This window comes from Thunnus maccoyii, chromosome 8 (assembly GCF_910596095.1).
Source record: "Thunnus maccoyii chromosome 8, fThuMac1.1, whole genome shotgun sequence".
Taxonomy (NCBI): Eukaryota; Metazoa; Chordata; class Actinopteri; order Scombriformes; family Scombridae; genus Thunnus; species Thunnus maccoyii.
Window position 1 is genome coordinate 26727865 of NC_056540.1, and position 22440 is coordinate 26750304.

General features: G+C 38.5%; 2 protein-coding genes across 2 annotated transcripts; one reads left to right on the forward strand and one right to left on the reverse strand.

The window, feature by feature from the left end:
• Positions 1-579: 579 nt before the first annotated feature.
• On the reverse strand, positions 580-6709 carry gask1b (golgi associated kinase 1B). The gene is made up of 4 exons (XM_042419784.1): positions 5594-6709; positions 4078-4295; positions 2426-2652; positions 580-882 (listed from the first exon to the last, which is right to left on the reverse strand). The coding sequence occupies exons 1-4, from the start codon at positions 6480-6482 to the stop codon at positions 675-677; spliced, it is 1542 nt and encodes a 513-aa protein (XP_042275718.1). The 5' UTR covers positions 6483-6709; the 3' UTR covers positions 580-674.
• A 947-nt stretch (positions 6710-7656) lies between these two features.
• On the forward strand, positions 7657-14662 carry tmem144b (transmembrane protein 144b). The gene is made up of 12 exons (XM_042419785.1): positions 7657-7872; positions 8032-8199; positions 8342-8464; positions 9069-9168; positions 9352-9432; positions 9597-9675; positions 9914-9993; positions 10682-10800; positions 11119-11238; positions 12309-12406; positions 13973-14026; positions 14307-14662. The coding sequence occupies exons 1-12, from the start codon at positions 7782-7784 to the stop codon at positions 14388-14390; spliced, it is 1197 nt and encodes a 398-aa protein (XP_042275719.1). The 5' UTR covers positions 7657-7781; the 3' UTR covers positions 14391-14662.
• Positions 14663-22440: the final 7778 nt, after the last annotated feature.

Below are 22440 nucleotides of genomic sequence, written 5' to 3' on the forward strand. Positions count from 1 at the left end.
TTGGAGGGCCTCAGGAGAAGCAAAACTCACAACTGCAGCATGTTCCTTACATAATGATGGCAGTATATGTGCCTCTGGGGAGGAAAGAAATAAAGACTCAAAAGAAGGAAGGAACTGATTAGTTTCCTTAAGTAAAATCATTCCCACTGTAAATGTTAAAATTAGTCTCTCTCAGTATGCTCTGCAAATGACAGGTTTATAGGTACTACCTCTCTGTATACAGGTATATTATGACATCAACAACACCGTAACAATACAACTTATGCTATTTTCAAAGAATAAGGGGTACAGTAACTTAGTCCTTCATTGACAGTATGGAAACACATTTAGGTAATAGTAAACTTGTGAAATGTGGTCTCAAATTATTTCCAATTAATAAATATTATATAGATATTATCATTATACTCTATATTTAATAAAATAAAAAAGATTTAAAAAACATATCTTATTTTGCCAATTTACATGACAGATATCTATGCTCTCATGTTCCTGTTATATAAACTGATATGAAAAAATGGCATTAATTACATTATATTTGACAATTTTCAACATTAGCTGATGTTTTTATCCAGACCTGTCTTGTAAAAGGACATTGTGACAGGGCACAGCCAAGTCACAGGGATAAAACTGTTAATTTTCTTAGTAATTTGGCCACTTGACTGGTGTGAACCTCATCACACATTCATTGGGATGACTTTGATCCCGTGAGCATTGATGTAAGTGAGGAGGACCTTCGCCCTTCTCTCAATGACATCGATCAGCTTGTCAATGCCCTGCCGGCTGCCCTGGCTCTCCCAGTACGTCTGGTCCAAGAATAGAGACTGGAGGAGCTTCTCTCTCAGCCTCCTGCTCTTCAGCACCGACACTGCCTGCTCCGGAAGCCTGGAAAGACAGAAGGAAAGTCAGAGAGAGGTAGAGACATATTGAAGGTTTAGCCTCAGACATCTCTCAGAGACACTGCTGCTCTTGGCTGGGAGCAGAAATAATAAGAATGGATCTAAATGGGTGAAACCTTTTTTTCCCGAATAAAGGCGTTAAAAAACAGAAAAGTCAAACTTGCCTAAAATAATCTCAGCTCATAGTGTTGCATTCAGATTTTACTTGTTGCATGCCTTTTCACAGCTGTAACAGCTGTAGTGAAAGAACAACAAGGGAAGATGCCAAATACTCAGTTAGAAATATCCCTATAACCTCAAACTACAGTAAACATGTTTTCCTGCTTCCCGCTGCCCTCTGTATGCGTTTAGGCTATGCAGAACTAAACACACTTCCAATGAGAGTTCAAGACAGGAGTTGGCCTTTGAAGGTGTTAATTTGTGGTTACAAATACAGTAAATGCAAATAACATATCTATATTTCATATGGTGACTACAACTTGCCATTCAGGTGCTAACCTAAAATCAGACAACTATAGTTCTTTCCTTGATCAATCAGCTTTGCCTCTGAGAATGTTTATATAGCTTGACTAAAACTTCAATTTGAGAAAAATGAAGAGGTGTTGATCTAGCAAAAGAAAGAAATGTTGTATATGCTCCCCAAGGATGAATTCTAATGAATGATCACTGATGATCTCTTGACACTTGTCTAGTGCCACCAGCAGGTCAAAATTTTCAGTTAACCAGTGAAATAGCTCAACATCTACTGAATGGATTGAAACTAAACTTTGCACACACATTCAAGGACCCCAGATGATGAATCCTAATGACTTTGGTCTTCCCGTCAGGATGAATTGTAATAACTTGATGGATTGCAATAACTGATGATCCCTTAAATTTTCATCTAGTGTTATCATCAGGTCCAAATTGCATTTTTTCCAATGCTTTGACAAAACTGATGACAATCCCATCAGCCTCAGCTGTGGTGCTAATTTGCAAATGTTAGCATGCTCACACACCTGAACTATGATAGTGACCATGGTAAACATTACCTGCTAAAATTCAGCATCTTAGCATTGCCATTGTGAGCACATTAGCATATTGATGTTAGCATTTAGCTCAGAACCAAGCAGTCTCACAAAGCTGCTGGAGTAGCTGTACATACTGTTCAGTTTTGCATGCTGGAAATTCTGACCATGATATAAAAGAGCAAAAGATCTCTGAAAAACACCTGCTTAAAAAAACAACCCAAACAATCAGTCCATCAGTCATTTGTGCCAAAACCAAATGTAACCAATCTTTGCAGTGGATGGTTTTATTTCTTAAAAAAGATAAGTGTAAAAGTTAAATTTCCATTGAAACCTGTCAGCTGTTGGGTGAGGTACATGAATAAACCAGACTAACCAGGACATTGTTTCTGGGAAGACACACTGCAGTTGTCAGTCTTAATGCACAACAAACATAATCTGTTCATAGAGCAATACAAGAAAACAAGAATTTCTCACATTATAGAAAACTACATCTTCATCACTATTTTGATCCAAACTCACTCCTTTATTCCTTCCAGGAGCCGAAAGTCCAGATTGTCCTCATTGCGGTCGAAGTAACCCTTGTTGTTGGTGAAGACCAGGTGCCTAGGGTTGTGATTCCTGTGGATGATGTTTGCCAGTTGTATGTGGTCCTGTTTACCACATTCAGTATGGTGGCCCAGTCCAACACACACATCCTCCTGCCGGGGCCTGAACCCACAACAGCTCTGATCCAGACGGTTGTGAATCTGAAAAAGAGGGCTCATATTTCTTAAGAGAATAGTTGAAGTATTAAAAATATAGTACAATCACAGTTGGGACTGACATTTATGGATTTTCAGGTTGGTATTTTTTTATGTGTTTGACCCTGGCAAGCACAGCAGGGTTTTTTTTGCCCTGAATATATTTATCTTGCCAGTGACTGGCTCCCAGTTAATTACCCCATTGACTACATAATTGTTTTATTACAAGCTAAAGTAATTGACATGGTTTGGCAAAGAAAACACTAAATAAATCCAGCAGGTGCCTCTTTGGCTCAAGTGCTTCTGGTTTATTTGATTAGATATCGACATAAATTAGAGCCCCGGACGGCTGAGTGACATGATTGCACAGGGGACTTTCTTAAGCCAATCAGACAACACCTCCTCTTGCATGAATCCTGTTTCCTCAAGGACTGGCAACCCATAACCGCAACTACACCTCTAACCCATCCATTTCTCTCAATGTGCTAAACCTTTTGATTTGCAGAGCATTTAGATGGTGTAAAACCAAGGATGCAGAATCTGTATGTATTATGTATGTAATGTCTCTTATAGTTTTCAGCTTTCACCACCTGTTTGTGAAGCCTGAGGATGGGGGCGACTCAGGATGAGCATCCACCAAGGCATGAATTATGATAAAAATGAATTGCCTCCAGGATACCTGTCCATCAAGCCAACAAACTTCAAAATAAAGATCATCTTTAACACTTACTATTTTCTTAAGGGAACAGAAACTCTTAGAATCACCACCAAGGGACTTATTATGAGCTATTGAGACTGTAGCTTTTGAGAAAATATTGATTTAATATTTCTAGAAAGAGATGTTGGAGGTTTTCTCAGTCATGTCTATGAAGTAAGAATTTCTTTAGAGCCTTGTTTGTGGCTGTTAGACAAACCACAGGACACTGGCTTCTGCATTCAACTCGGGTTGTTTTCACTTGGGCAGTTAACAGCCTGTGAAAGTCAGTTCAGGGCAAGACAGTGTCTCTCTGATATGACGTGAAACATTATGTTACTGCTTGATTACAGTCAGTTCATTTGTGCCTAAAAGTCTCACTATATATGTTCCTTCATGATCAAGGGATGACTTGATGAATTCTCCGGAGATGTGTTCTCAATGCTAAAATTTGATCTGGAGATCCAAGCCTCCCACACAGGAAATAAGACATCTATTCAGCCAAGGGACAATTCCTCTGAGAATGTTTAGTAAACAGCTGTTGGAGCATATTGCTGATGTCGGACAAAGGGATGTTTGCAAAATGTCATCTATGAAGCATTTTTGGAATTCAGAGAAGGCCGGGGAGGGTTTAACAGCACAAAAGCAATCTGAAGAACAGTGAAACATTCAGAGAAATGTGGCATTTAGCAAATCTGGTGGTCTAAGTCGTCATTTTTCAAATAGAGTTTTGTTACCTGTAACAAGAAATCAAACAGAGCTAGTTTGCTCCACTCATAGTGATGGATTGTGGAGCAGCCGGATTCTGGTTTTGGGATGCTGTTTTTATGCCAACACCTTTGTCTCAGGGAGCTCTGGTACTCCCCCCATGTTAACCTCACGGTGGACCAGCCTGCTGCGAGGCCTTCTGGGTAAAGCGAGGGATCCCATGACACCACTGGACTGGGCTGGCCGTCTAAAGAGGGAGGATAGAAGGACTATACTGTATGATCAGGTTTCAGCAACTGTTGAGTCTCTGTGTGTTTTTAACTTATCACTATCCAGGAAAAGCCTGCTGAGCAATGCAGACACTTTATCAGCTGTGCACTCATTGACATTCATTTGGTTTTAACACATACACATCAGTGAGCTGCCCAGTATAACTTCATCCTTCTACCTTTGGTAATTGAACAGATCAACAAAAGCTGTTTGCGGATGCCTTGCTCAAAGGCACTTTCACTGTATAACTGTAATTGTGGAAGAGTAGCGACTGTTTTTTTTTTCCCAGAGAGTCCAGCAAATGTTGACCTACATGTACTGAATGTAGCTACCACAGCTCAATATCCTTGGTAATGGTTGGGGCTGTTAAATGAAGGATGTTTTCATTTTCAAACAACACACAAAATGTATTGCAACATTTTCTTTGGCACCTGATGCGAGACTCCAAGGCAACAAAAAGCTAAACAAACAAAGGATTTCACTATTCAGGATGCAAATCTGGACTAAAATCCTCTTTGTGGTTGTCAATAGTACATTTATATATATCTTATACTTTCATTTTACACAACACTCATTTTGAAACTGTTTTATCAAACCACTAACAAACAAACCACAAATAATCACCTCCTGTATGCCCCCCTAATACCTTTGGAAGAGTTCATTACATACGTGTGCTGTCATTATCACAGTTTCAGCAAAGTGGAAAGTGCAAAATTCAGAACTTTATGTGCAGCAATAACTATCTATTTAACTATCCTGTGGATTTATATTACATGCTTTTAGGGACTTTAACATATAGAGCAGCTTTTGTACTTCAATCTGATATCAAGACTATTTTTTTCTGTCACTAAGATTAGAAAATGAAAGCCCATTGGGGCTGCTGTCACCCCATGACTCAGGTCAGGTATAAAAAGAATGAGGATTCCCTCAGTCTCATGCCTCTTTTGACTATGACCTGCCTTACTACAGTGCTATTTTAGCTATGGAAACATGTGGACTAATGGACATACAGTATGTCTGGACTGGCTCCTGTCTCAATCTGGTCTCCTAGGAACTAAGTCTGAGTCATGTGGTCTTAACAACAGTCCTGCCGACACTCTTTTATCAAGAACAGTGTGCAGGTGGAGCTCTCTCTCTCTCTCTCTTTCGCTCTCTCTCTCTCTCTGTTCATCACTGGCGTGCAGTTTTACACAGGAATGATTCATCATTCGTTGCAATGAAACACATTTGTATGTCAGATAATAAAACAATTTGTCTTTGTGAGGTTTGACCTACCTTGTAAAAATCTGAACTTTCTGCTGACGGCTGGCAACGTCCTATTTAGCCCCAGCACCCTGTCCAAATGGAAAGCAAACACCTCAGTGGTGTCCACGGGACTGTTAATAACTCCACACTGTCCCTCGCATACATTGTTCCGTTTTGTGTGTTTTTGGGTGGACGGTGAAACGTCTGTCTCACCCTCAAATATCAGAAGTGATTGGGAGTCTCCACGAGAAACTTCTTTGATGCGCAAAACTTTGGCATCCGCAAGAAAACGCATGGCTTTGACGTCCTGTGCGCTGAACCATGGCGGTGCCCGCTGACTGTAGATTCGGATAGAGCTCACATGAGAGTCTGCCTCTGCATCGACTTGTGCTTTGTGGATAATAACCACAGATTTATAATCTACATCACTGGTTTCTCTCCAAGAAGTCTTGGGTGCAAAGTTCTGCTTAATTAGGCCCGAGTCTCGCTCCAAAATGGCAAGTTTGTTCTGCGTAAAAGATGAATTAGGCGATTTATTTCTTTTGACTTTTCTCCTCAGTTTTGGTCTGATTGTACCTCGAATAATTGCTGGTTTCAGACGCTTCGACCTGAGTGTTATGTACACCACGTTGGACCGGGTTGGCACCACAAAACTCGCACCGGTCTGTAAATCCACAGAGTCTGGCAGAACATCACTAATCCCCAAATTATACAATCCGCGGGTGTGTCGGTACTTGTCTCTATCAGTCCTTCTGTCCCGGTGCTGCCGCGAATATCCAATTTGTGAGACCATAAAAAACAAATAAACAACACATACGCTCGCAAATATTAAACTCCTTTTTGAAAGAGGGCACCTCCAAAAGCTGCTGGTCAATCTTAAAAAAGAGAAGCACAGCCAGTGAAAGCGAGACTTCCCCATTAGAACTTATGTTATTATCATGGTTGAGTGTCTTTTGCGCCAAACTCAAACCAGGAGGAGCGCAAAACTTCCGAAACTCATTTTGGAAGGGAGGATTTGTGGCCATATAGTGCACGGAGACAACTGCGCAGTGGATGGGTGGGAAACCAACCTCCAAACCAACATGAAGCAACTTGAACTTTGCAAGTTTTTTTCCCCCTTTTTTTTTCTTTCACATACAGACCGGACCAACGGTAACATGCTTAATTACTGAAGGGACCTTATGATTCTGTTAAATTCAGAGCCCATATCAGCATACATTACAAACACCTCATTTGATTGAACCTCACAAAGCAAGGGATTTCCGTGTAAACACAGCCTGAAAAAAATAAAATAAAAAAAGCTAATAAGTTCTAAATAAAGAGAAACAAAAGCAGTCCAATACCATGTTTGGATGGTCTATCTATCAGCACAATTTAAAGATGAAAATGTCAACGAGTGTTTACATTTTATAAGAATTATTGGACAAATTAATATATATAAGAATGTTTTAGACTTCATGGGAATATTATTTGATCAAATTTAAACCCAGTCTAGGAAGTAAGATTAGATTAGATCCATTACACATCCATGCGTTTGAAGCGACATCTGCTGGTCTATTTCCTTAATTCTTAATTGGCTGAGTGGAGATCCAACAGCATATAATAGAGGCGTGAAGCAGGTAGAAATGAAGGGTATAGGAAACACTTAAGGGCAGGAAACAAATATTTGCTCCTGTGGGGGGAAAGAGAGAGCAACAGCAGTAGCACATTTACAGGATTTCCTGACCTGAATAAAAACAGGCTTAAATATAGATCTATTGTGTTGGTGTGAGAGTCTACAGAAGTCCAGAAAGGTTCTGTCCTCTTCAGCAGATGCCAGGCGAATGAGTCATCAGAATTTGAAATTTGTTAAAAAAAAAAAAAAAAAAAAAAAGATTTTCTCAACTTTTTGCTAGCCTATTTGACTGCGCAACACACACATATACACAAATAAATAAATAATAAACTAACCCAATTGTGATTTAATTTAGGTCAGGATAAAAAAAATCAATTCAGACAACAGACTTAGTGAAAGCCTTCGTGATATTCTCTTTGATATTATTTCCGTTTCCATTTTTATGTATCCAGTGCTGCAGCCGTTCTGTGTCAGATTGAGTGAGTAGATAATTGGCAGCACCTGGCTGACTTCCACGCCTCACCCCTGCGGACGCACACGGCCTCCAGCGGTTTTTAACATTGTGGAGCGGCTACACCAAAGAAAACAGACATCTAGTTTAACATGCTTCAAGTAAAATGTCCACATTTGCTTTTATTTGTTATCACGTTATTCACAGTGAGTTGCTATAGCACTGAACACGCCGCTGAACGAGGTACGTAAACTCTAATTAGTCTGTGATGAATGTGAGATTGCAGACTGGTGGGTTGTCTGAAACTGACAACCTTGGATGTCAATGTTCCTGACGTAAACACCACTGTTATCTTTTTTAATTAATTAGTGTGTGTCAATTTCTTATGCATTTTTTTCCCAGGCGGCCAAGGTAACGAGAACGCTGCAACTAGCAAACTGGAAACATCTGATTTCAACTTAAACTCCACCAATATGACTCATTTCGCCTATGGGATTGCTGCAAATGTGGTTGCTGTGCTGTTGTATGGAAGCAATTTCGTTCCTGTCAAAAGGATAGAAACAGGAGATGGTAAACATCAACAGTTTCTTTAATTTGCAAGTGTTTAACATCAAACATGTCCGTAAGCTTAACGAGTATTTTAAGTTATTTCAACTTAAATAATTAAAACTTTGTAAACTTACATTAGACTTTGCCCATGTTCTGTTCACAGGAATGTTTTTCCAGTGGATAAACTGTGCAGCCATATGGATGGTATCTATGGTTGGAGACTTGATGCTACAGTCGCCCAAATTCTACCCTTTTGCAATGCTTGGAGGTGTGATCTGGGCTACAGGTATTGTCCCATGAAAGCAAGACTTTATCAGGTTGTGCACAGGTTGGTCTCATTGGATTGGGTAGCCTTCAAGTATCCAGGTGGATGTTGGGACGAAGCAGATGCTCTTAAACATCCAGCTTGAGTCCATCTGCTGTAGGGTAACTTAAAAGTACTGTATATCTTAAAACAATGATGTTGGTAGACACACCAACAGCTGTCCCAATTTAATATGTATTAAAGTGCATTTTATATTCTACTGTTAACAGTGGAGTATTTTGGCTCAAACTGTGATTTACCTTTTTTTTTTTTTTCTTCTTTTTTTAAAAAACAGAAATGATACAAGGTGTGTCAAAGTCACTCAAACTTACTTTAGTCAAAACATGGTCAGAAGTAGTATGGAATGGCGACATTCCTACCACCCAGAGTTTTCAAACTTATTTTTGGAACAAAACACAAATCTTTAGGTTTAGAGTTGATTGAGTGCCGAGGAAAAAATAGTGCTCCCCAGTCCCACCACTCCCTAGAGCCCTCACTGGCTTCCCACCAGCAAACCTTCTACTGTAAAATGGATAAGACATGAAAACATCTGTGTTGCTATTTACTCTTCCCATATTGTCTGCAGGGAATATAACAGTTGTTCCAATTGTGAAAGCAATCGGCCTTGGCCTTGGGTTTTTAATTTGGGGATCCTCTAGCTTGTTGATGGGCTGGGCCTCTTCAAGGTGAGTCAAATGAATGTAGTCTCTTCAGTCTGCCAGGGTGGAGACTGCATTTTATTTCTCTTTTACCTTTTTGGATGTTGCTAACTGATATTTTGAATGTGGGGTTCAGGGATATGAAAGAATATGAAGGCAAAAATGATGTTGTAAATACAAATGTGATGACTGAATGTGACTCTTTCACAGGTTTGGCTGGTTTGGGATCGCTGCTCAAGATGTTTCTAAGCCAATATTAAATTATTGTGGAGCTGGATTGTGTCTGCTCAGGTGAACTGTAAATTTGCAAGTAACATCTTTTACCTTCTTGGCAGTGCAAGTGTCTAATTGTTGCTACAAAAACAAAATGTTGATTGTAGCTGCTTGCTGCCATGTCATTTTCAAGTTTTTTGTTTGTTTTTTAATGACAGACATGACTTGTGTGTTTGTTCCAGTGGGCTGATCTTTTTCTTTGTGAAAACGGACGTGGAGCTGCATCCCAATTCAGAATCAATTCCATTACTTATAGACAGGGTGAGTACATTGATTGGATGTTGAGTTTATTTTTCTCACCTCCTTTTCAGGAAGTAATTTTTGACATCAAAGTAATTTAGATTCAACAATATTCTCTCAAGGAGAATCTGAAGGACAATCAACTGTTGCCACTTGGTTGTCACTGAGTTGTGATTGAATTTATTCTGTTTTGTGATGATGTCATTGCTTTGAGAGACAGCATGACTCCATATTAGCATGGCTTTCCTTTTTTTTACAGAGAACAAATTCAGGCAGCTATGGACCAAGTTCCTCAGAGTTCTGGATAGACGTCATCAGACCAAAGACCAGGCGGTTCATGTGAGCTCAGATCATTAGCTGTCAGCTGGCTCTGCACAAATACTGTGCTTACATGTTTAAAGCCAAGACAATTAGAAGAGCTTATGAAACCTTAATTTTGATTAAATTATCAACAGCTATGTTCCTCGAGGATAAAGCAAAGATCAAATTTAAATATTTTAAATTAAGCCTTAGGCTTTCACAAAAGGCCTTAGTTATTTAATTTACAGCTGCCAGCCAGCTTGGTTTTAAATGTAACATGATCCTCTGAGAGATAAGACTGTATTTCAATCATGACTATAAATGACTATAAAACAAGTTTAATGATTGTAACGATTGTAAAATGAGTTCCAGCATCAAAATAATGTATTAAGCAAGCATTCAAACACAATATAGTTTAAATCAAACAATAATCATTAAGAGCAAAAACAAAATAATGATGCCAACATAATGAGACTTTAAAATTGCAAGTCAGTATAATTACAGTAGTATAGGTGATGTATAGTCTACATTACCCACTTTGAAAATGGATTACTAAAATATAAACTGTAAATATTTAAGTTTTATACCCATGCAAACTATTCTCATTCCATCCATTTTCATCAGCTTTGTATGCAATGGCGAAATTAGTTTTATAAATTTAACAATGTGTCAGTGAAAATATAAAATCCATCCATTATGCAGTTTCTCAGTCTCCTTGTGTTTTCAGAGGCTGCCTGCTTGCTTTTGTGTCGGGCCTGATGTACGGGTCCTCCTTTGCACCCATCCTCTACATTAAGAGCCATTCATTGTGTCATGACAGCAGGTTCCATGGAGCCAGTATCTATGGTATGCTTTCAATTTTCCAATAACTGCCTTCACTCAAGACCTTAAAGCTACTAATAGACGGTGAAGAAAAGTTGGGGGGGGGGGGGGGGATTAAAATGTCCTCAGGTTTAAGAACCAGGTTTAATATCCTTTCCTAAACTTCTCTGTAAAGTCAGTGGGGTAGCTAAAGGATTTGTTTGACAATTAAATGTATAATTTAATCTCTACCTCTTAAAAACAAAGGAATGCAATTGATATTAGTCTCTTTTTTATTGCAAACCTAAGGGGGTAAACACAAATGATTTAAAAGTGTCCCTTCTTGTTTCTATCTCTGCTCAGACCTTGACTATGTTCATGCGCAGTGCTCTGGCATTTTTATTGCAAGCACAGTGTATTTTGCCATCTACTGTGCTGCTATGAATAACAGGCCCAGAGTCTACTCCAGAGTCATCCTACCAGGTACGTTTCAAAGACAAGCTTGTGGGATTACTATGATCAGCTTAGCACGTTCAATTTTGTGATAACTGTCAGTAAGGTTTCAGTTTAATTGTAGAAAGTGTACAGCCATTTCAACTTGTGGGCATTGATAGAAGCTCTAGTCGTCAGGACCCCCAGGGACCCCAAGATAAATCTGAAGGGTCACAAGATGCAAACTCTCCTTTTTGGCTTGTAACTTGAGTCCTTAAAGTCTTGTTTAGTTAAGGGGAAAAATCTGCCAGTGCAGTGATAACATTTCTTAATTTCTTTTACTCAACTCTAGAGCAGCATAGGTCTTTTTCACCTTTTGGTTCACCTATCCAGGCCTCTAAAAATCTAAGAAGAAAAACTTCTCATAACTCATGTCCACATTGAGGCCATTCTCTGTGATAAGGAGTCACAAGCCAAAAAGTTTGGAACCACTTTGGCACCACTCTGTGCCATTAGCGCCCAAACCATGAGCTGCTGCCCCAAAGTCAACATCTGATCTATCACCCTTCGGCTGAGACAGGGAGTCAATACCCTGGGTGACATGGCCAAGACATCCATTTTCTACTAGCTGATTTTATCACTGTGGACCACTGAACTGCCATGTACTGTAGCAGCCAGTTTGACTCTCACTGAGAGAAGAGGAATCAGCTGTTGCTGAGGAAATACAACCACTTCCTGTGCCAAGCTGCATGTGCAAACACATCCGCTCAGGGGGTGGTTGGATGTGCTGTTGGCAAACATTTCCACTCCAGTCCAAGCCCAGCTCACAGTGTGGCTTGTGAGTTTAGAGCTTTCCTTTGGTTTGCAGCTGGCTGAGTGGGCTCTCCAGGGTGGACCTTAATTTCATGGCAGTAAAGGAGGGCTTGACCACCATGTCCACACATTTACTCACTGAAAATTAAAAGGAGCCACTCTTTTTTTTTTATTTATAAACCACTTACCAGCTACTGTAGCTGTTTGATTATGAGCCTAGGAAAACTAATGCCTACATTTAATTCTTGGCACTCACTAGTGAATTTTGATTCAAGCATGGATGCACTCTTGTCTCATTTTGCTTCTAGGTCTATTGTCTGGATTGATGTGGGCACTGGCCACATACTGCTGGTTCCTGGCCAATAACTACCTGAGTGCAGTCGTTACCTATCCTATTGTAACTGCAGTAAGTACATCATGTCCTGACAGCTCTATGGGCTATGTAATGGTAATTAATACATTCAGATGTTTTGTTAAGAACATGATGTATAAACATTGCACAACAGTTTTCCTGTGAAGCTGACTAACTTGTTTGATACTCACTTGTTACTACACATAAATGTTTTTGTTTGCCCCATGTAATATCTAGCCATGCAGATAGTTTGTTTCTTCTGCTTTGTAATGGATTGAAATCTTCACATCTTGATATGGTTACAATGGCTAATCTCCAGATCTCTCTCAACTTTTCCTTCAAATTACCGATGCACTAATTGCCCAATTAAAAGCTCACAAGAGTTCAGTTTAAATGTTGTCTACATGTGCCCAAAATGGCATAAATGTATAAATGTTGATACTTAGAAAACAAGGAGCAGAAAATGTGTTTGTCCTGAGTGTGGTGCTGCCAGAATTGGGCACACAGTCATTCCAATTAAAATGGTTTATCACTTTTGAGGGCATAAATGTGCTCAGCAGATTTCATCATAAACTTATTAGACTAGAGTGTCTGTTAACATTTTGTCCTGATGGTGATGCTACAGGACAGCAGTGTCCAAAAGGAAAAGGGTTCATTCCCAGAAAAGCATGACTGTACTCAGTAAATGTTACTGGAATCTGGACATTAGATTTTGAGCATTTTTGTGTACAAGCTGAGTTGTTTTTTTTGCCCAAATGGTGTTGTAGGAAAAATGTCAACAGGTCACAAAGTGTTGCGATTCATACCCTCGGGACCACAAAAATCTGGCCATTAGTTTGATATGATCTCATGGACGAAAGTGTTGGTTAAGGGAAAATTTTGTCCTGCTTGTGACGGCGTCAGCAAAATTAATCAGATATCATCCACAAGCTTGTTGAGAAATACCTTGCTCCTAACTTATTGCTATTTCATCCATTGAACAATATTTCCATTCTGTGGCCCTGGTGTGGAAAGAATATGGCAATCCTTCATCACATATCCTTGAACACTCCTACATTAACCTTTCCCTGTTAAATGTTTTGAAAGACCTTAACAGTAGAGACATTTATTTTTTAGTTTGTCCTGTCCAACATTTTCAGTCATTTCATACACAGGCTGCTAACAGGGCTTTCGATATTTGTCTTGTTGTTCAATGTAACTGCAGTCAAATATATTGAAAAAAGGCCAGTTAAATGTATGATTTGTTAAAATAGGCTTAGGCTTTTGTAAAAGTATATAGACACACAATACCCTAGTACTTATGTTAATTATCAATGAATGAAGTCCATGAATGATGTCAGTCTTGTCTGTCTGTTTGAATTGCCTCAACATCCATCTGCTCTTTTGTTCTTGTCACAATGGATACAACAAGACATAACGAGCCTTACACATTGATTCATGTTCAGCTTTTAGACTTGATCCTTCAGTGTACAGTGAGCTTTTATCACTGAAATAATGTGTGTAATTTCAACAAAAACTTTTCAAATACCTTAAACTCTTCAAAGTAGAAATATTGATTAAAGTGAATTATTTGAATCAATGATCTGTCGTGAAACAGCCTTTTTTTTTTTGTCTCCGTAGGGATACGGTCTGGTTGCAGCACTGTGGGGATCCTTGGTATTCAAAGAGATTAGGGTAAGGGAAAAAAAAAAACACTGATCATGATCAATAATCTCATTCCTTCAGCCGTATATTAATTCTAACACATGCTGTACTTAGAAAGTGTACAGCAACAGTTTACAAAGGAGAACATAACTTTAGACCATTTCTAAATGAAGGTCAACCAGTAAAACATTTTTTTTTTTTATCATGCGTTTGAGATGGGGAAGCTTTGATCAATGAATTCCACAAAACTGAACATTTTACAAATGAAACATTTTAGTCCAGTTGATGGTAAACACCCGTTTGCCCCCAGGGTTTAGCCAACTGTTTCATCTTCGTCTTGGCCTCCTGTGCCGTGCTGACCGGCTCCTTGTTGACCGCCATCTCAAAGCTCTGAAGAAATTTGCTGATGGATTGATTTATTAGCTTGTTGTTGAAAATATGTTTTGTCACCTTTGCTTTGTTCAGTTGTTGCTAAAATGCTGATACCTGTATTTGTTTAACACATCGCTCACAAGCTAACAATCATTTTAGAATGACTGTCATACTTAGATACTGCACATTTCTATTTATACTAAACAGACACGGTGGTTGTTTGTGTGTCAACACTTGACATTTGTTCGTATTTGTGCAAGATTAAGCTATTAAAAAGAATTTTTGAAAAATGTGTCCACAATTGTCACCCTTATGCTTTTTGGGAAGGGTGAGAAGATGATTTTTTTTTTTTTTTTCCAGAATGTTTTTTTTCAGACATCCTGCTATCAAAACAAGTAAGACACTTGAACACAACTGTGTACTTGCATGCCAGTCTTCTCCCTGTAGAACTGTGTGTGTGTGTGTGTGTGTTTGAACATTCAAGTAGTGTGGATGGTTCATAGTTCATCACAAAGTTGGTAGGCAAGGCAAGTTTATTTGTATAGCACATTTCAACAAGGCAATTCAAAGTGCTTCATATAGAACATAAAAGCCATCAAGACAAAATGTTAAAGCAATATAAAAAAACAAAATGCAATAAGACCTAAAACAGGAGAGTAAAAGTTATAGTGCAGTGTGAGATCTTAATCAAAAGCCTCAAATTTGATTTAATCAAAAGTAATGACAACAGAAAAGTCTTCAGCCTTGATTTGAAAGAACTGAAAGTTGCAGCAGACCAGCAGTTTCTGGGAGTTTGTTCCAGATATCTGGAGCATAAAAACTGAACACTGCTTCTCTATGTTTAGTTTTGACTTTGGGAACAGAGAGCAGACCTGTCCCAGATGACCTGAGAGGTCTGGATGGTTCACAACGTAGCAGAAGATCAGAAATGTATTTTGGCCCTAAACCATTCAGTGCTTTATTCACCAACAGCAATATTTTAAATTCAGTTCTTTAACAGACAGGAAGCCAGTGTAAAGACCTCAGAAATGGAGTGATGTGATTCACGTTTTTGGTCTTTGTGAGGGCACAAGCAGCAGTGCTCTGAATCAGCTGCAGCTGTCTGATTGTTTTTTAGAGATCAATCAATCAGAACACTTAGAACAATCAGAACAATCTGCTGAATCTCTCAACTCCCCTTCTGACTGGTGTTAGAGGGCCACTGATTTCTTGGTCATTTCAGCACTTTGCAAAACTGAGTTTCAGCCTGTTTCTTGACGACAACAGGAACAAATTTCAAACAAGACCTAACGGGTGAGGAACGTTGGTCTTTTCAAATCCACTGTGCTGATTGTATAATCCAGGTTCATTGTTAATTCATTACACCAAAACAAATATCAGATTAATTAATGGAGAAGAAAACCTCTAAGCAACTAATTGTATAATTTGAAATTTTCTGATATTGGTGCTTTCCAGTGGAGGTCTCAATAAAAGACAGTGGTGCGCACAGCTGGAAATAGACACAAACATACAACATTGTTGCTGTTATCCTAGGAAACTAATAAATGCAAAATAAAACTGCTGATAAGCCATTAATGAGTTAAGATGAATTTAGTGTGGTGACTCATAAGCCAACGTTATCATGGATGAAGTAGTGATGCTCTGTTGCAACTAACATGACTTTTCAATCATGACTTGCCAATTTAACCTTTTCAGTTCCCAGTTTTACGTGTTTAATCCTCGCAAATAAAGTCAACATATGCCACAACATATGTATTTAGATATAATGTGGTGCTTCTTAAATTAGGAAAAAAAAAAATGTGCATAAAGAAGAGACCTTTAAACAGCTCAAATCTAGACTCCATTTTTTACCTATCTGTTTGGCTTCTTTGTTAATGAAAGGCCAAACTATCAATAATTTGAGAGAATACGTAAAACACTTTCAGCAACTTGGTGATTTAGCTCGGCTTAGCTGTGGTTACTGATAGAATAATGTGCTCTGGGGACGGCTGGAAGGGCCAAGTGGTGTTATTTGTAAAAACACAAATTTTAATCCCAATGCTTCCTTCGTTTTAATGAAAATCTAAAACATGTTTAAAAATGTTCTGCTACTGCAAAAGACCAGAAAATATTTTCTACAGCACCATGTCCCTAGACTCTCCTGGAGCAATTCTGGGGAAGTGCCCTTTGTATGGACTATTATTTTTGGCATTTATGCTTCAGTAAACAGGTCACGGTGAAAATAGACTGACATAATAGAGATGAGAGATGACACAAGTTCCAGACTGGCTAGAAAAGGATTTCATAGAGTAAGCAAACATTTATGGATGAAACATTATGATTTTGTTTGTCTGTTAATTATTTTTCAGTGTATGTACAGTTTAAACATGTGAATTGCACCAAATGGAAATGTTGTGCATGTCTTTTGCATCATTTGGTCACATTTCCATAAGGATCAGGATGGCATATAGTATTCAGTGCTTTCTTGAGACTTTGACTTTAAAGTCTTGTGAGATTGAACAAACTTGTCTGCACACATTTGTGCACCTCTCTGTGACAACACTGTAAATCGTTTGTTAGATTTTAATATCCACTTTAGCTGTAGTTCAGCCACAAACTGTTCTCCTTTTTTACATAGCGAATGTTAAACTTGGCTGACAGCTGCATTTGAAACCCTTGAAAGCACCAGTTAAGAACCTGCTCTGAAACACAGCTATTTCTACACAAACACTAACTGAAAGCAACAGCCCCCTCAGCTCCAGCTTGTTTTTTTTTAACACAAAACACAAGATGATGAGAGCTGACAAGTTCAGAGATGCAAAGTGTCTTCATATGAATAGTTGGGTTTCTGCAGACAAGGGCTGAGTTTATTAATGTTCTATCTTCAGTTTCATTCATCAAAGTTAATCCAGAATCAAAATGAAGCCATTAAGAGGTTCTGAGCAGCCTGTGTAATGTATTGCAAAACATACTTAATCTCCAAAATTGACTGGCTGACTTGATTATCCTCCAGTATTCCGGTGCATAATTGAAATTTGAAAGGCAAAATATGAAGTGGGCTTCACTTTAAAATTCTTTCTTAGAATTTAATTGGCATTTCCAGCTCAGTGTTCTCTCCATGCTCTACAGAAACATGATCAATGATCAGTATTATTTAGAACAGGAAATTTAAAATACAGTCATTAAGTGTGGCAAGTTGGTTCACTGTACACAAATAGCTTGTAAGGTGCCGTCAACTTTAAAGTCAAATTCTGCTCCTCCTATGGAGATTTAGGCATGAAATTGAAACAGACGGCGTTTAAACTGGAGCAGCGTTTGCTGTACTCCGTGACTTCTTAGTGAAGAGATTAAGGTTGAAAAGAAAATTTGTCATAATGGTGTTATGCTCTTAAACAGGATTATCAGAGAATCCTATCCCTTTAGTTATGTAAATTGTGGATATAGTGGCAGTAAAATGCTTTGTCAGCTTGCTAAAGCACCTCACTTTCCACACACACAATTAGAGTGTGTAGTGTATGTACGCATGATTCAACAAGGATCAAATCTTTCTAAATAAGGCACCGAAAAGGTTAGTTAACACTAAACAAGACTGTACTGGCTTTGAGGTTTTTACAACAACATGGGAACTGTTTAAAAAAGTATATTAACAACTCCTCACTGCCTGCCCATGCTGTATCAATACAATCGTTGGATCACTTTTGTGAATACTTATTATTCCTTTGCTATTAAAATGGATACATACCATATTTTCTGACTATGTGGTTAATTCTTCCACTTGAATATGAATATAAATTTATCTATGTGCTCACAAGGCTTTCCCCAGTGGTTATTTATCTTTTTTTCAAATTCTCTTCTTGAGTTAGAAAACAGCTGCAACACCCTCACCACAATATGTCAATATAACAGTGTTAAATTGTTACCACTTGTTTAATCGTGTATCCCAATTTAAATCTCGATATCTTAACTGAAACTCAAATGTGTTCTACCAATGTACACATTAATAAAACACCGATACAGAGACAGAACTGTGTACCTTTATGAACTATGGCACAAGTGAAAGTCTGTATTGCAAAGGGAGACTGAAATGAATTTTACTTTGTTGTGGGGGCACAGATAGCCTTGTATTTTTCTTATAATAACCGTAATTACCTTGAAATTACATTAGTAGGCCAGATATGTATGAGGACATACAGTACATAGAGATTCAGATGCAAAACTTTGCACTAGCGGGAGCTAATACAGCCATCACTCATATTTTTAAAAGTACATAATTACAACTAGAGAGCATCACCTGATGTTGCAGTTTGGTGTCTAACATTTCCACCAACACAACAGGTGCACAGAGGGAAGTTCAAAGATTGGGAAAGGATTGATCTGTCTGTATTGGATGCAGTATTTGTATATTCTTTGGCTAAGCAGGCTTTTGGAAAAGTAACCTGAGATCAAGGCCTGGTCAGGTTCTGTCCTCCATTCAGCATGCCATTCCATGAGAAATAATGTTGAGAATGAAATAATATGTTGACAGGGAGTACAGTACATGTACAAGCGGTGTTATGAAATAATATTTTTGTCTATATTTGTAATGCTTGGTAAGAAATGCAGTTATCATAATGATTTGAGGTTTTAAGATAACATAATGCTACGAATCGATCACTTAAATTGTAACACTGGCTCACAGCAAAATAGATAGATGGTGATAAAAAATAGTCTTTACATGGCAGGAAAGGCAGGCTTGAGAAGATAGTCTGACCAGGCAAATAAATCCAGAGGACAGGCAAAAGTCACACAGCAGACAGACGGTCCTCAGGACAGGTGCAGGCTGATAACTGAATGATAGGTGGATAAACAGCCTGTCAGAAAGTGCCTGATAGCTGTCCTCTACCACATATATACACAGAAGCTGGAAACAAACGAGGAGCCTATGGGTAGGCAAGAGGACAGGGTCAGGTGATAAAATGGCGTGTAAACCTCAATAGTGACAGCTGGTGGACAGGTGAGTAATGGCAGGTCTGAATAACACTAATTAGATGATGAAGAGGGAAAAAGAAGAGCAGCTGTCACCATCATGTAAAGAAGAAATGAGGATCTTCTGCTTGGATCAGTTTCATTGTAAATGAATAATTGATAAAAGGATTAAACACTCCAGCTACATGATGTGTAGGAACATTTCAACATAAACTGTCAGTCATCTAATGCCTAATTCATACATACATTTGTAAACATTTCATGAAGACTTCTTTCACATCTGTCATCCTGTCGAGAAGATTACTGCCTGGTATTGGATAAAAAGTGAAGTCCAGATTTGTATATGACAGAAATCTAGCATAATGACAGGGAGGTTTTATACATAAGAACCCAGGATAGATGTCATTCAGTGAAACTTCACAGTCCTCCGTCTCCATATCTCCTTCTATAAACCTGTCTGCATTTGAGAAAATGTCTTCATAGGCAAATTAAAGCTGCATAAGACCAAAGGTTTAATTCAGATGGAGTGGTTTCGAGAGATGAAAGGATCTGAGTTTCATTAATATGAAAGGCTACGACATCAAATCTCTCACATCAATCAACTGTTGTAACCTCTGCACACAGAATAGAACACATTTGCATGACTCGTGATCAAAACTTAAGTGAACAGCCATCTTTAATTTTATAGGGATTGTCAGACAACATGACTTTGACTTGACACTATCCTTTCATTTCGGTGGATCAGCAGGATATATAGAAGAAAATATTTTTTATTATTTCACCCATATCAATGTAATAGTCCAGGAGCGTGTAACGCCACCAGAATCTGAATACTTATCTTCTGAGCCAATTCAAAGTTATAATAATTTTGCAACTGTGCACGTTTTTGACAATGAAAATTAAATTTTGTCTGGTTGTTTCTGTCGGTTTTCATTTGTATATTGATTTTCTTTGCCTACATCTGGATTTCAGTTTATACTGAGGATGTCTGAGGCTGAAAACAGAAATGTGTCACAGACAAGATCTGTTCGAAACACAGTAAACCTCTGCATATTTCTAAGCCAGCTTGCTATTTTTATGTAACAGGGGTTATTGAAGTATGGCGTGCTCAAAGTAAAGTTTCCTTCATTTTTAAACTTGTTTCACTGTCATTCTGATCAAAATGTATTGATATAATGAATACTGCAATACTCCACCATTCATTCGTTCTTCAGCACTGCAGGAAACATTCACAGAACTACGTGTTATTTCATTTTTCCTTCTAATCCTTGGATTCATCTTCCCTGCTAAAATGTTTTACTTTCAGTGTTCAGCTCCCCAAACGGTAGTATTCAAAAAGACATTGTGACAGACTAATGCACACTGCTACAATGAGTCAAACAAAAGAAAAAGTTAAGGAACAATGAGAACTTTGAGGCCACAGAGGTCAGTGCAACATTCAGTGTTTCAAATCCAAAAGTGCATAAAACTGCTGCTGTTGAAACTTTCAAAGGTCTTGCACTTCTGGAGACACTCGAATCAGTGAGGTCGCAGCAGGCCGTTTGACTTTGACAGTTGATGGAAAACTGTTTCATCACCACGGACAGAGATTTCAACACTTCTACTTCTTCACTGTATGTTAATTAGTCCTGATAAATAATTCTACTTCCAGACAGCCAAAGCTTCCATATTAAACTGCCAAAACATTTGCTTGCAGTCCTTCTACAATGTGTCTTTCTTGTTCTTTCTTGCATCATCATCTTTTGAAACAACTTCAAACTGTGATTGGTCATCACTTTACTCATGGCTTCTTACTGGGTGTGAAGGAATTTTCATATATGTGTCATATATGAAAATGCTCATATTTTCATATATGTGTCATGTATGAAATGCTCCTTAGACAAGCAGACAGTGAGAGACAGATAGCTGTCTTCCCAGTCAAGCTGACCAGGCTTTATGATTGTTGCCATAGCAACAGCGCTAAAGTAAACAATCTAGCGTTGTGATTTGAGACAAGGTAGCTTGAATAACTGAGAGTAGTTTAACTTTTTTTTCCTCCAGACTTGATGTGGCATTTCACTGTGTCAGCACTGGCACTTGACTGAAATGTAACTGTTGTCTTCTTGATCAATCAAGTTTGTGTTTGTCAATAGATCTCTTTGCTTAAGACATCCATATCTCCTGGATTTTCCGCATTCATGAGTTAACCAGTATTTCATTCACACTGTGGAGGGAACTCATCTGGCATGCAAGGCCAGTTCTGTGCTCAACTTGTGTAAATAACACATCACAGCAAGCCTGCAAATGGTCTTCTTATTAGTCACCTTTGGGCAAACTTCAAAAAGGTGTAGTTTAAGGGAACAGTGCAATTACTGTTCAACTTATGTTTTCCAAGTATTAATTAAAGAGCAAATTTCCTGCCTGAATATTACCTCCAAGATTTTAATGTTCACTATATTATGACTTACAGCACTTTTAGCATATTAATGTACTCCAGTTAATTTTACCCACAGTGAAGGCACAGCTTTGGTCCCGTTCATTTATTTCATGAGAAGCCGTAGCCATTCATTTCACGTCACCACAGGACTTCAAGCTGTTGCTAATCTGCTGCTGAGGGTGTCTCAGTGGAAATAGCCACTGTACCCTGGGTTTTATTACAATGGTTATGGTTATATTTCTCTCCCCTCATCTCATGTTCTCCTGAATTTCTCAGATAAGACCAGACCCCAGTACCTTGCTGGGTTCCTGCAGAGATTCTTAACTGAGGACACACTTCAAATTAGGCCCCTTGAGTGGGTAGGACATTATCTCTGAAACTGGAGTTGTACGATGTGAATCTATTTAGATTCATATTCTAAGGCCAATGGTCATTTGGATCAATTTGCGTAAATGGAATAATTACAGATGATGGTGATGTAAAACCTAGCAGTGGCCTAGAATGCATCATTTGTCTGTAGTGTGTCATAAGATGGATGTTTTTGCACAAAGTGCCTTGGTAATATGTGGCACAAATGATAATTAAACAGATTGAATTGGACAATAAATAACATCCCTACATTGACAGATCTAAATGCAACAAACAATGCTTTTCGCATTTGTGTTTTCTGGAGTAGTATTATAATGTGCATTATTTAGGCCAGACAGTAAAG

Coding starts and splice junctions, on each gene's coding strand:
- gask1b (XM_042419784.1), bottom strand. CDS start 6,482: ATGGGGAAGTCTCGCTTTCACTGGCTGTGCTTCTCTTTTTTAAGATTG. Junction 4,296..5,593: donor AAAGTTCAGATTTTTACAAG/GTAGGTCAAACC, acceptor CTCCCTCTTTAG/ACGGCCAGCCCAGTCCAGTG. Junction 2,653..4,077: donor TGTTTGATTTCTTGTTACAG/GTAACAAAACTC, acceptor CCTCTTTTTCAG/ATTCACAACCGTCTGGATCA.
- tmem144b (XM_042419785.1), top strand. CDS start 7,782: ATGCTTCAAGTAAAATGTCCACATTTGCTTTTATTTGTTATCACGTTA. Junction 9,994..10,681: donor CCAAAGACCAGGCGGTTCAT/GTGAGCTCAGAT, acceptor TTGTGTTTTCAG/AGGCTGCCTGCTTGCTTTTG. Junction 14,027..14,306: donor TGGTATTCAAAGAGATTAGG/GTAAGGGAAAAA, acceptor GTTTGCCCCCAG/GGTTTAGCCAACTGTTTCAT.